The 14,024-nt window shown below is 47.2% G+C and overlaps 3 protein-coding genes across 5 annotated transcripts; 2 read left to right on the top strand and 1 right to left on the bottom strand.

Annotated features, from left to right (window-relative positions):
• Positions 1–571: 571 nt before the first annotated feature.
• On the top strand, positions 572–5,397 carry LOC112874219 (DUF21 domain-containing protein At2g14520-like). Of its 3 annotated transcripts, XR_003224917.1 has the most exons (13): positions 772–949; positions 1,085–1,245; positions 1,334–1,447; positions 2,407–2,493; positions 2,844–2,983; positions 3,063–3,150; positions 3,309–3,382; positions 3,596–3,762; positions 3,935–4,140; positions 4,404–4,450; positions 4,540–4,765; positions 4,911–5,140; positions 5,309–5,397. XR_003224917.1 is itself a non-coding variant. In XM_025937424.1 (12 exons), exons 1-12 carry the CDS (start codon positions 772–774, stop codon positions 4,956–4,958), a joined length of 1,536 nt encoding a protein of 511 aa, XP_025793209.1. In that variant the 5' UTR covers positions 573–771; the 3' UTR covers positions 4,959–5,397. The 3 variants fall into 3 exon arrangements, 1 of the variants encoding a protein (XP_025793209.1); XM_025937424.1 differs by having other exon boundaries at positions 573–949; positions 4,911–5,397; XR_003224918.1 differs by lacking the exons at positions 4,404–4,450; positions 4,540–4,765; positions 4,911–5,140; positions 5,309–5,397 and having other exon boundaries at positions 572–949; positions 3,642–3,762.
• A 938-nt stretch (positions 5,398–6,335) lies between these two features.
• Positions 6,336–8,066, top strand: LOC112874221. The gene is made up of 2 exons (XM_025937427.1): positions 6,336–6,956; positions 7,784–8,066. The coding sequence occupies exons 1-2, from the start codon at positions 6,466–6,468 to the stop codon at positions 7,959–7,961; spliced, it is 669 nt and encodes a 222-aa protein (XP_025793212.1). The 5' UTR covers positions 6,336–6,465; the 3' UTR covers positions 7,962–8,066.
• A 209-nt stretch (positions 8,067–8,275) lies between these two features.
• Positions 8,276–13,259, bottom strand: LOC112874220 (anthranilate phosphoribosyltransferase, chloroplastic). The gene is made up of 9 exons (XM_025937426.1): positions 12,836–13,259; positions 12,572–12,733; positions 12,399–12,482; positions 10,201–10,389; positions 9,719–9,809; positions 9,520–9,579; positions 9,188–9,306; positions 8,761–8,895; positions 8,276–8,664 (listed from the first exon to the last, which is right to left on the bottom strand). Exons 1-9 carry the CDS (start codon positions 13,157–13,159, stop codon positions 8,653–8,655), a joined length of 1,176 nt encoding a protein of 391 aa, XP_025793211.1. The 5' UTR covers positions 13,160–13,259; the 3' UTR covers positions 8,276–8,652.
• Between the last annotated feature and the right edge of the window lie 765 nt (positions 13,260–14,024).

Raw genomic sequence — 14,024 nt, 5'->3', positions numbered from 1 at the left:
CCACGGCGAGCCCATGACTGTATGATGAGGCGCAGCACGTCAGCAGATGTCACGTTTCGTTCTATCCTGTTGATGACTTGTGACCGGACGCAGGCGAGCATACCGTTGGGGTAACGCATGCTTCACCCACCGAGTCCGCGGAGACGTGCAGGAGTCCACTAGCAGCAGCGGGGGGAGGAGGAGGAGGAGGGAAAGCCCCTGATGACGATTCTCCTCTGATGATTCACTCACTGGCAACACGCACGATCCTCCTCTGATGATTCACAATCACAAGCAAGCAAGCAAGGAAGGAACGCAACCCGCATCGGAGGTCACACGAGTAGACACCCCCCCGTCGCCTCAGCTCGCCGGTTACCCTTCCCGGCCGGGAGAAACCGACCGCTCCCTCCGCACTCCACGCAACATCATACTGGCAGAGTCACCGAGTCCACCACCCAGCACCAGCAGCATTGTCCGAGCTGGACCCTTGAGTTGCCGTTGGCTCAGGGAGCCCGCCACGGAATCGGAAAGCCACCCGCGGCGCCAAGCCAAAACGGCCGGCCATGCCATGCCAGCCACCATAAAGCCCCAGGCGCTGCTCCAGCTAGTCCGCGCTGCAAGTGCAGACCAGACCACGCCGAGCTGCTGCGGGCAGCAGGGGCGGACACGGTTCCACAGTCCACACACAGACTACTCTCTGCTCTCCAGCTTCCGCAAGCCACCACCACAGCACAACTCCCCCGGCCCTCCCGTCCCCCGCCGAGATCAAGCAAGCTCCGGGTGGGATCGCCGATGCCCAGCCATGAGGCCTGCTGCGGCACCATGTTCTGGGTCTACCTCACCGCCTGCGTGGGGCTCGTCATGTTCGCCGGCCTCATGTCGGGCCTCACCCTGGGGCTCATGTCGCTCAGCCTCGTCGACCTCGAGGTGCTCGCCAAGGCCGGCACGCCCAAGGACAAGCTTAACGCCGGTAATAGTCCCATCCCCTCCTCTTCCTCATCATCGTCTCGCCCGCGCTGGCGGCGTCGCCGGAGCACCAGTAACCGCTTCCGATTCCGTTCTGTTTCTAATCTGTGTTTCGTCCTTGCCCCTCACGCGCGCGCAGCCAGGATCCTCCCCGTCGTGAAGAACCAGCACCTGCTCCTCTGCACGCTCCTCATCGGCAACTCGCTCGCCATGGAGGCGCTGCCCATATTCCTCGACACGCTCGTGCCCTCCTACGTCGCCGTCCTCATCTCCGTCACGCTCATCCTTGCGTTTGGCGAGGTGACTCACCGATCCCTTTTGCCCTCAATTCCTTCCCCCTTTTGCTTCCTGATGAATTGAGCGCTTCCGATTGCTGCTGCTCCCGCAGATCATGCCGCAAGCCATCTGCACGCGCTACGGCCTCAGCGTGGGGGCCAAGGCGGCGCCGGTGGTCCGGATTCTTCTCATCCTCTTCTTCCCCGTCGCCTTCCCGATCAGTAAGGTACGCGGCGGCTGAGTTGTTCCTTTTGTTTGCACGAATTAGAGAGGGATTGGAGCCTTGTGCTTGGTGGATGTCCGACTGAAATTGGGATGGGACAGCACAGGTGGGCGGCCGCAAGTAGGAGACAGATCGATTGCTAGCTGCTTCATTATTTAATTTTGTCCCATGCTCATCTAGTCATCCAAATTCCAGGGGGTCAACACAACCTCTTTCTTTTATAAATTGGAATGCGGATGCTGACTAATTCTGCACTTAATTAACAATAATGTCCGCCCAATGACACAATAAGAAGTAATTGGAACTGTGAAGCAAGAACCATTGTCTTCATCTCCATGTCGCCCAACTAATTAAATGGAGATGTCTATATATGCCTATGTCTAAATGTGGAATGTATCTGACTCATCTAGGGCAAAGCAGTTTCAGTTACAACAACAACAACAACAACAACAACAACTTAGCCTTATGTCCAAGCAAGTTGGGGTAGGTTAGAGATAAAACCCACAGAAAACAAGAATAAGAAACACAAAAAGGGCACAAGCCAAAGGAAGAGTTAGAGGTTAAACAAAAAGTAACAAAGGTCACGGTTCAGGTACGTTAATTGCTAATCTCCAAGCGCTCCTATCCATAGCTAATTCCTTAGCGATATTCCACTCCTTAAGGTCTCTCTTAACCGTCTCGTCCCAAGTTAGTCTAGGTCTACCTGAACTGCTATCAGTTTCAGTTACAGAATACTTTAATCACTTTTCTAGTGAACCTGACTGCTATCAATTAGCACTTCTACAAATCAATTATTGTGTCTAAACTGAGCGTCATGATTTGGTAATTCTACAAAATGTCTGATACATATTTTGACCAAATAAGAAAGAAGAAGGCAGCAAACTGCTTGTTTTGATTTATATGTATGTTTTACTTTCCCCTTTGCTGTATCTTATTTGATTCATGTAATTGCTCTCATTTAGTTGTTGGACCGGCTGCTGGGAAAGGGCCATTTCGCACTAATGAGAAGAGCTGAGCTAAAGACACTAGTTGATATGCACGGCAATGAGGTTGGTATACACTTCCCTTCAAAGAGTTCATATCCAGTTTAAACATTTTAGCATCTAGTTATTCAAATTCTTGCTTTCATGTTTTGCTAATTTCTTTGTTACATGTAGTTTATGCTGTTTGAATTATTGTGCTGATATTACTAATGCAGCTAGAAAATTATCTCTAAAGTTCCTGTTTTTTCATTCATTAGATCCTAGATAGCATTTTTCATTATGTTGTAGCACCTATACGAGTGTGAATTATACATTCCTATACGACCTCAATATTATCCTTTTGACTGCTTAATTTATTACTCACAAGAACTAGACAGTTACCATCTAACTCATGTGTTTTGCTACTTTGTTGTTAGGCTGGGAAAGGTGGAGAGCTGACTCATGATGAAACCACTATCATTACAGGAGCTCTGGAGCTAACTCAGAAGATTGCAAAAGATGCCATGACTCCTATATCCGAAACATTCTCACTTGACATAAATGCTAAGCTGGACCTGTATGGTTCTTTCAACTTGAAACTATTTTCATTCTTTGATTATTACCTGCTATTGATAGAATTATTTTCCTCTCTGTAGGCATACGATGGGTATGATAATGACTAGAGGGCATAGTCGTGTTCCTATATACTCAGGGAGTCCAAGCAATATCATCGGGCTTATATTGGTGAGTGAGCTAAATTGGTTTTTACTTTTGAATAATATCAAGCGCTGCGCTGCTCTTTTCGTTGTCCTTTTCTCCCCAGGGGAATCCTTAATGAAATGAATGATTTGCAAATTTGCTATTCATTTGTTAATCAATAGTAAAATCCCTTTTCATTTCAGGTAAAAAATTTGATTACTTGCCGAACTGAGGATGAAGTGCCCATTCGAAATGTTACTATCAGAAAAATTCCAAGGTATCATCTGACCAGCATGTAGCTCCAGGGGTGACCATAAATTCTTTCTGATTTATGCAATCTTATTTCGAGCGTAACTGCATAAGTACTCATTGTGTTCAATATGTTGTTCATAAAAATTTTGTTTGATAAAATTGGTGCATCTCTTTCTCCTTAATCTGCGTTGATTGTCTTCTAATTACCACAAAATGTTGCCACTGTTCTATATATCAGGGTGGCTGATGATCTTCCTCTCTATGACATTCTAAATGAGTTCCAGAAAGGTCACAGCCACATGGCTGTGGTAGTTAAACGAACAAAGGAAGCAGGAGCATCCACTGAAAAGCAAAAGAGCACTACTGCAGATTATAAAATAAACCCCAAAGATGCTCATGCTGATGGTACATGCCTTTTAATTTTTTTCCTAGTAATTTGTCTGCTGCGATTAAGCATCACTTTTAATTGTGTGTGTTTCTGTGTACGCACTAGTAGTCCATTAGCCCTTTGCTATCACATGTCTTTCAGGAAATGGTTGTGACTTATCTTTGGCTGATCAGTTGGAAGTACTTTCAGGTTCATCCCCTTCGTATGTTAGCACTGCTGGAAGTCGTAGAAATAACATAGAGAAGTATGGAGATGGACGCTCATATAATAAGAAATCAGAAAGGAAGCGGGAAAACATTCTTGATTTTAACACCGATCCACTTCCAAGCTATTCAATGGATGAGGAAGCAGTCGGAATAATTACGATGGAAGATGTCATGGAAGAATTGCTGCAGGTTGGGCATATTCTTAATTGTGTTCTCATTGGTTTGTGACATGTATTTACATTTTCTATCATGCTTTCAAAAACTATGCCCTTAGATATGAGTGTTCTCCATATATCCTATGGAAACATCTTTTGTATTTGCAACATTTTAGCCATCTTACGTAATATTCAGCTAGGAGAGAAACTAGAAAAAAAAGTCATAGTAGAACTTGAACCATGTTACTTTGTTTGGCTTCTCTTAGATATTGGAAATTGACATGTCTCTATTTGCAGGAAGAAATCTTCGATGAAACAGATGAGTATGTTGATGTACATAACAAGTAAGTATCTCACTAATTGCTGCTTATTCTGAAGTCTGAACAGCTAGTCTAAAATCTATGGCATGACTCTTGATTTCCTTGTTTTACAGGATAAGGATAAACATGTTACCTCCAGGCAAATCATTGTCACCTGCTATATCTCCTGGTGGTGGACCCCTATCTCAGGGGCTCAGGAAGACTCCTATGGCATCTCCGCTCTCACCATACAACCATGGTAGCGCTGTCTTCCGTTCCCCAGTTTCAAACCATGGTCAGTCACCTTGGACTTTACCCACAATACTTTCTCCTGGGCAAAGTTCACCAAATTCAAGTCAGGTGGGCACTCATTTTTATGTTACTAGACTTTTATGTGAAATGTGTATTGTGTTGCGGATTTAAACTTTTTGATATTTTGAACGAGGCCTTGAAGGTGATAGCTGATAGTTTCAGCACCATGCTCATTAGTCTTGCTTCTTTGTAGGATTCAAGAAATTCCAAAGGTAAACATAAAAAGGATGGTGAGAGCTAACAGCCCAGAGCGAAGACCTTTATTACCGATTAAGGTCTTGTCTCAAGATGGCATGATCGAATTATGACTCTACTAGTGTAGAACTAAGCTGCGAGTATAGAAGCACAGCGCTCTTGTATGGATATTGGTCCTTATTTATTGATTGCTTGCCTGTACATATATGCTTCAGCATATGGGCCTCGGTATGGACCAATTCTCAGTATGTATTGTAGCAGTATTCCTAAGGACTTGTTCTTTCCTCCTCTCTCTCTCTCTCTCTCTCTCTCTCTCTCTCTCTCTCTCTCTCTCTCTTGTGGTCGCCTTGTAGTCACCTGATTTTGCCACTTCTGATCCCTGCCCCCATTATGTAGGCATTCTCCTGAATCCAAAGTGCTATGGAGAATTGTGATGAGTCATGAGTGTGGATGCAATGCAATACAAATATACAATGTTATGCTTCTCTGCTGGCTTCACAATGTTTTCATGTACTCATATATACGCCAAGATGTCATTGTGCAGAACACACCAAACTGGCAAACTCTTGATCAAGTTGTGCAGGAAATCCATATGTCTCGGTGCCTAATATCAGGTTTGGTCAATGGTTGGTGTGTCAGCATCAATAGAATGATCAAAGCTCCTGGTCCTCCGCTACATGTCTGCTATGTTCGTGTCCAGGTAATGAGCAATGCAATCTCACCAAGTAGCTAGGGTAGGTGCGATCCGCTGAGATGGGAGGCTCTTCAAACTATTAGTTGAGTGGTATTGGGCACGATGTGAGACTAACCATAGAAAAAAAAAATGCGCATGACAGTGCGATGGGGAACTGCCACTGGAGGCTGCCCTGAATCAGGGTTCACTTTGCAACCTGAAAGAGGCAATCGGTCCGGCCGAACGACTGCTAGCGTGGCAATCGTTCAAAGAGAGAGGACAGACGTGTGTGGTGCTGGTGCAGAGAAATTCAGTGTCGTGGAAACGAACGAACGAGAAACGACCGCCACTACCTGTGATGATGTAAAACCAGGACGATCAAACAGAGTAGCAGGCTGAGATTGTGGCACCATTGACTGTCGTCTATTGGTTGTACCCGTACCACCATGCCCTGGAAGTCTTTGGTTCAATTACTGACCGACTGCAACTGCGGCGGATCCGCGTTGCCGAGGGCCAGGCGCTCGCCGAGGTGCCGAACTGGCCAGCCACTCACCCGGCCCATCTTCTAGACTTGTAGTATGCTTGCGACCGAAGGCATGCGCCGATGCTCTGACACTGTCGCACGCTCGCCTTCTGGATTCCAGCGCCACGCTACTCTGCCTGCCGTGTACTGAGGGGGGTATACCCGGCCGTCCAAGTCGCCGGGTCGTCGCGCGCATCCATCACCGCCACCGCTTGTTATATCGCGGCAGCCACGACTCCAGCGGCAGCGTCCCCCCCCCAAACGCACAGCTCCACGCGGCCCGCTCGATCGCTCGATCACGGGGCTGCGCGCGCGGCACGGGGCTCCCAGAGGTAGGAGGAGGAGCAGCGGCCAGCCATGCTCCAGGCCAGCTCGGAGCGGGCGGCGGCGGCGAGGCTGTGGGTGCCGGGGATGAGCCCGGGGCCGATGGACGCGGGGTCGGCGAGGGCGCAGGAGATCGCGCGGCGGCGGGAGGAGATGCTGGGGATGCTGCACGACCTCCCCGAGTCCGAGTACGAGCTCTCGCTCACCGACCTCGTCGAGAAGGCCGGGGCCGAAGAAGCCGCCGCGCCCGCGCCGCCGGCCGAGGGGAGGGAGCAGCCGGACCCGGCCGCGTGGTCGGCGTCCGGCAGGCCGGCGGGGAGGCCGGAGCGGCGGGCGTCCGCGCGGCGGCGGACGGACAGCGGGAGCGTGGGCGGGAGCAGCTTCCGCAGCAGCAGCGACGGCGTCCTGCTCAACTTCTACATGCCGCGATCGCTCACCAGGAGCTTCACCGCGCCGCGGCCCAGCCGGACGCCGTCCATCTCCGGCGGCCGGACCCCCAGTGTCGCCTCCGAGTGCAACAAGAGGTACGTAATCGATCAATCATCCCATCTCCATGACTCCATACCTCCCGAGAACAAGTAATCATCTCAAGGCAGCGGGTAGCTAGTCATAGAACTTGATCCATCCGTTCGTTTCCAAGATAGCATGAAAGACAAATTGATATATATTTGTTTTTTTTAAAGGGCAAATTCATATATTTGGTTTTAAAAAAGAGACGTTCATCATAAAGTAAATCGAGCAATTTAATTTTTATTGTTCTTGTTCGTTCAGTTATGGATACTACTGGCAGTCATAGCACAGGGCCCATCAAATCCGTGCGTTGAAATTGAGCACCAACCCCAGCTGAGTAATCCAAGGCCGGCACGACATTTCCAAGGGAAGCACACGCCTAGTCGTCTTGTACGTACAAATGGTCGTAGCTGAGGTGCTGCCGAGCTGTTCAAGGCTTTCAAGCTGATTCTTGTCACTGTGCAGACACTTCTTTAGTTAAAGTGTCCTATTCCGATGATTTATTTGCATCGCAGCCCAGCCATCAGTTATACTACTTATGCGCTAATACTAGCTACTGGCAGCATGATCATGCACCTATCAAGTAGATAGGCACTGAAGGCTGACAGAGACGGCCCGTGAAAAGGATCCCTGCTAAAGCACAGATGGTTACCACGCAACCACATGTTGGAACGCTCTTGTTTGGTAACCACGTACAGTCGAGTGCGTGGCCGTGGCTCGATTATCATCTTTGCTGTTTGCTGTGATATTTTTTTCGTACAACTCAAAACTTTTTTCCCGAACAACTGTTATGATTAATATAGTAACCAAATGTGCCGTGCGGTTGGTGGTGGTGGTGCAGGGAGAGGGACCCGGACGCCGAGACCGTCAAGTGCTGGTCGTTGCTGTGGGATCGGCGGTGGCGCAAGTCCAGCCGTCGGGACCCGGGCGCGCCGCCCGGCGAGTCCGCCATGCGCGCCGCGTCGGCCGCCATCCTGAAAGCGGCCAAGCACTCCGCCGCTTCACCGGCCAAAGTCTGAGCAGCGGGCCGGTGTCTGCTCCTAGTATTTTTTTTTCTTTCTGTTGCAGGCCTGCAGCTCTGTACATATATGCTTTGTGTGTGATATAGTGATACGATTTGTATAGCCCCGTGTTCACTTGGATTGTGCGTGTAGAACAGAAACTGGGCCTTCCCCAAGCGCTCGATTGAAAACAAATGGGAGAATCCAGTTGCAATCACTGTGCAGTTTGTCAGACAGAGCAGTGTGGTCGATATACTGAACTGCTGAGACAAACAAGAATTAAGGACACAAGCTCCAAAAATGAACTGCGAGCAGAGCTTTCTTCTTTCAGGTGATGTACAAAAGGGTATATTCTTCCCATGCCATTGCAAAAATGTCCAATTCGCTTCAAAATGTAATGCAGCATCACAACATCGAACCTATGCTCATCTACCCCCGTCAAGCAGAACTGAAGCACGCACCTGTTCTAATCAAAACCTGATAATCTCGTCTTGACGGAGATTTCTCTACACAACAGCACCGCTCATACATAACCCAGAGTACCAGACTACAAGCCATCTATGGTTGTGACACGACATATCATCAACAAAAAGGGAGAAGAACAACCCAATAATACACGGATGACGGATGGACTTAGTGAGTCCTTATTTGCCACCATTCCTCACGCCTTATTCCAGAAATCCATCTGCTGCTAATCAACGTCGCTCAGTCACTTGGAACTCTGTATCAACAGGGTATGGGAAAGGTGATCATGCTCAAAGCTCAATGTTTAGCTCATGATACTTAGAAGACCCATTAGAAGCTAAAAGGTACTTACGTTCGAAATCTTTATCCAAGACTCAAGTGTATTAATGGCCTTTCCGGACCGCTGTGTCTCCTGTGCTAGTGCAACACCGTCATGTAAATCCTTAACTTTACCACTGACAAGGAGAGAAGCCGCGGCATTCAGTACCTGCATAACAAAACGAAAATTAATCAAAGCTTAAAAGACATCTGGGGATCACTGCAAGCGCAGTCCAATTCTACCATTTTAAAACAGTTTTCTGATCTTCAATGGGTACCCCTACTTCATCAAACAGTTTTTTACAAAATAAAATGACAATCAAGATACCAAATTTGCGTCGGCTAACCTGCTAAACAAGATATTGGGTATAGAACACCGAATCCATCAAGAAATATACAGCCAATTTCTTGAGGAAGTATAATGCACAGAAACTGGAAAGAGATAGCTAAGACTAACTTACAAGGGCATCTGCAATCGACCCTCTTTGACCAGCAAGAACATCCTGAAGAACTTTTGCGTTAAATGCTGGATCACCTCCTTTCAGATCTTCCAATGTGCAGCGAGGAATGCCAAAATCCACTAGATTGTAATATATAGAAAAGATGTTAGATCAAAGAAAGTTACATTGTTTCTCCTCATCCACTAGTTCCTTGATTTTAGTACGATATACTCCTACTTCAGCAATCAGGAATCATAACATAGAAAAGAAGGCACTAAAATGAGCCAGCCCAAACTATTCAAAAGCACGCCCATATTTATAGATTTTGAGAGAAAAGTAAGAAACACTCTTACATGGATCGAAGAGCATTTTTTCAATCTTTTCTGGAGTAACATCAAGGATATATCCAGGACCTGCAGCAATTAAAAATAATCTTCTGTCAAATACACAATATACCAGTTGAACAACAAGATGCAAAGGTGACTGAGTAACCACAGCAATTTGTAGCAAAACAGTGGCAGCAACAGAGTGAAACCATCCGGAGTTGCATACCTAGTGGGCTTATTTCGTCCAAACCCTTTGAATGGACAACCAATGCTCTCTTCATTCCAAATTTCTGTGCAGCCTTAGCCATCTTGGTAACCTATTGCAAAAAGATTACAGCGCTTTAGGTCAATGAGCATTGCATGGATTAACAGGAATCGTATAGAGCTAGTCAATGGAATAGTGGATTACTTCTATTTTCAAGAAAATTGCTGTTATATGTGTTTCAAAGAAGTATCAGTAATATTTGCTAGCAATTAAGTTAACCAAAAAAAAGAAAGAAAAGAGAAAGAGCAATTCATCTGAAAGACGACTCAGTTTAATGGACTGATTGAAGCTTCCGGCCACTTTTATTTGATCTTATTTATATGATGATAATCATGGGACATCAAACATTAAGTTAGGAAATGGTACACTTGCTCATATGCCATGCTTGCTTGTATAACTTGTATGGTACTGCTACAGAAAGGACGAGACAAATATATACTTACTATGTTCTCATGGTAAACACCAATTACAGCATGAGGCACCCTTGCTGGATTCAGTAGAGGACCAAGGATATTGAACACTGTCTTTATTTTCAGATTCTTCCTCACAGGTCTGACAATTTTCATTGCAGGATGATAATTTGCAGACATCATGAATCCGACACCCACCTCATTGACGCACCGTTTAATACCCTTGCAACAGGAAAGACCGAAAGAGTAACAATATTAGCCCCACCTGGCAGCAAACGTGAAGACTGAAACACAGTATATGAAGGTTGAAAAGTCAAGGACAGCAAGCCTTCCCTCATTCATAGGGGTTAAGGAAACACAATATTAGAATAATAATAGATTCATACACTCAAGAGCATCACAAGGTTGGAGCAATTGACTATGCAACTTTTTAATACCCAAACAGGGAATCACAAGGTTAGACCTATGGAGACACACGTTAGAGTCGAGGGGGTTCAGACTGAGTAGGACCAAGACCGAGTATATGATGTGCGACTTTAGCCCGACTAGGCATGAGGATGGGGACATTAGCCTCGAAGGTCAAGTGGTGGCCAAGAAGGATACTTTTCGGTATCTAGGATCAATGCTTCAGAAAGATGGAGACATTGATGAAGATGTTAGGCATAGAATTTCAGCCGGTTGGTTGAAGTGGCGGCAGGCTTCTGGCGTCCTCTGTGACAAGAAGGTGCCACAGAGGCTAAAAGGTAAGTTCTATAGGACGGCGATTCGCCCGGCGATGCTATACGGTGCTGAATGTTGGCCTACAAAAAGGCGACATGTCCAGCAACTGAGTGTAGCAGAGATGCGTATGCTGCGTTGGTTCTGCGGGCATACAAGAAGGGATAGAGTCCGGAACAAAGAGATTCGAGATAGGGTCGGCGTGGCACCTATCGAGGAGAAGTTGATTCAACATCGGTTGAGATGGTTTGGACATGTACAACGGAGGCCTCCCGAGGCGCCGGTGCGTAGTGGAGTTTTAAAGCGGGGTGATAATGTAAAGAGAGGTAGAGGTAGACCTAGACTAACTTAGGACGAGACGGTTAAGAGAGACCTTAAGGAGTGGAATATCGCTAAGGAATTAGCTATGGATAGGAGCGCTCGGAGATTAGCAATTAACGTACTTGAACCGTGACCTTTGTTACTTTTTGTTTAATCTCTGACTCTTCCTTTAGCTTGTGCCCTTTTTGTGTTTCTTATTCTTGTTTTCTGTGGGTTTCATCTCTAGCCTACCCCAACTTGCTTGGGACATAAGGCTAAGTTGTTGTTGTTGTTGTTGTTGTTGTTGTAAACAGGGAATCTGAACATGGCCAATTCAAATTAACTGAGCACGATCAATTTAAACTAACTATCCCTCGATCATAGAATCCACGGTAGGTAGAGTCATCTATGACTATGTTGTAGTTGATGACTCAAGAGTACGTAAAACTAGTGTATTCAAAAGTTTAGCAAGCAGAAGTGTTATTAGACATTTACTGATTTAGAGATAAAAAGAACCTTATTTTCAATTAACAGCATCTTCTTTCTGGAAACATTTCACATAATAGATATAACATTATAAAAAAGAAGTATGAACTACACATGAGCGGTGGGCCTACACATGTCAAGCGTGTTGTCAAATTGGGCATAAGTGGGAGAAAAATAACGGAATGAGCAGCTAGTTTGAAAAACTAAACATCAAGAAAGCTGTCCTGACAATGGAACAATCAGACAAATAAAGCCACAGCATGGACATCTCTAAATAAATATAATCAATGAGATTGCATTTGAACATAAGACTGGGTGAAGCTCCAACTCTAAATGTTGACGTATGTGGAAAGAAATTCATCAGCCTCAGGATGTGACTATTTGAATCACACGATTCTACCAGTACGTGATACCATTGGTTTGACTGTAATCTTGTGTCCACATAAATCAATGTTTGTATACTAACAAATCTTCATATCCATCATCATGAAAACATCACACAGTGCATTCTACTATTCTAGAGAAAGGTGCAGCTCCTGGCTGCCCTAGCTAGGGTATAGATCTGTCTTTCCATTATCCATATCACTTATGTACCGGTTCATAGGTACTAGGACCCTAAGAAATGGAAAAGTCAAAGGACAATACAAAACCCAGCACCCCCGGAACACAAGTTGCCATCGTGGTGCTAGATACTAGTAAAAAGTTGGTGAAGATATATGTGGCAGTACCTCGGGCCCAAGCTCGATGTTGACCCCCAGCGCCTCCAGTACGTCGGCGCTGCCGCACGCCGACGAGCTCGCCCTGCTCCCTTGCTGCACGACGAGCAAACACCGCATCAGCGCCAACGGCCTGCATCTACACCCCCGAATTCGATGACCCAGAAGCGCGGAAAACGCGATACCTTAGCGACCTTGGCGCCGGCCGCGGCGGCGAGGATGGTGGAACCGGTGGAGATGTTGACGGTGTCAGCGCCGTCGCCGCCAGTCCCGACAATGTCTACGGCGTCGTCCAGCCCGTCGACCCGGACGCAGCAGCTCAGCATCGCCTTCGCCAGCCCCACGATCTGAAACAAGCCGATAGCAAAATCAGTCGGGCGTCCGCGGAGATCCAACCCAATCCTGTACCGAAATCAGCAGACAGCAGCGCCCTCAGAGAAACCACAGACCTCTTCGTAGGTCTCGCCCTTGGCCCTGAGGAGGACGAGGAAGGCGGCGATGCGCGCCTCGTTCTTCTCCTCCAGCAGCAGCCGCAGCGTGGCCTCCGCGTCCTCCTCCGAGAAGTCGGTCCCGCCGATCAGCGCCTCCAGCACCTTGTCGAAGGAGCCGATGCGCGGGGCGGGCGGCGCGGCGGGGGGCTGCACGGCGACGCAGGCGGGCGGCGGGACGCGGCGCGAGGGGAGGGGCCGCGCCTGGGCCGCGCCGCGCCCCCGGAGGAGCGGCGCGGGCGCGAGGGGTTTGGGGGAGGCGAGCTTGAGCGAGGCGGCCGCCATCGTTGGTGGCTTGGTGCCTGCGCGCGCGCTGTTGTTGGGGGTGGGTAATTCCCTGTGGATTCTGGCGTTGGCTGAGGACGGCCCAGGAAGCGAGGATGGGAGCCGCTCACGTGACAAATTTTATAAGCAGCGCCAGTGTGCCATTGGGATTTCAGAAAATTTATGCGCCGAGTCGTGCCTGCTGGTCCGTCGATGCTGCGTTTTGTTAGAGAATTTCATCTGATGCGCCCGCCACCTACCTCGGTGCCATCCCAAACGCTCTGAAACTCTCTTCTTCGTTCATATTTACGCCTGCAGCATGCCCATGCGGCTATGTATAATTCATCTGTATATTGCACTATTGCGATGTTACTGTTGGGATTTATTTCTTTCGGAAAGGAGTCTTTGTTTCTTCTGTGGCAATGGCAACTTGTTCCAATCATCTTTTGGATCTAAAGGTTTTCTGGACCTGCTCATCTCGTTTGTGACGATGGCGAGAACTTGCTCGGTTGCATTCCCGCGTCTCACGTGTTTCTTTCTACTCCCTCCATTTTAAATTGTAAATCGTTTTAACAAATCTAGATAAATAAATTTTTTATGCATTTAGATATATATTATGTTTACATACATAGCAAAAAATTATATATCTTAATTTGCCAAAACGAACTATAATTTGGAACGGATGGAGTAATTATCTTATATTGTGTGGTTTGACTAGATCTCATCTCTGACACTGCTTCTTGGATCTGGTAGCTGATGCTTATCTCAAGCCTGTCATCTGCTAAAATAATAAGCCTCTTCGGAGCAACCTGCAAGTGAATGGTCCGTTGGAAGAAAGGAGCTGTAGAAACCTGCAAATTTTTTTCTTTCACGAGAAGAACATGGA

This window comes from Panicum hallii, chromosome 9 (genome assembly GCF_002211085.1).
Source record: "Panicum hallii strain FIL2 chromosome 9, PHallii_v3.1, whole genome shotgun sequence".
Taxonomy (NCBI): domain Eukaryota; kingdom Viridiplantae; phylum Streptophyta; class Magnoliopsida; order Poales; family Poaceae; genus Panicum; species Panicum hallii.
The sequence above is the reverse complement of the archived record's forward strand: the minus strand, read 5'-3'. Positions and strand labels throughout refer to the sequence as shown.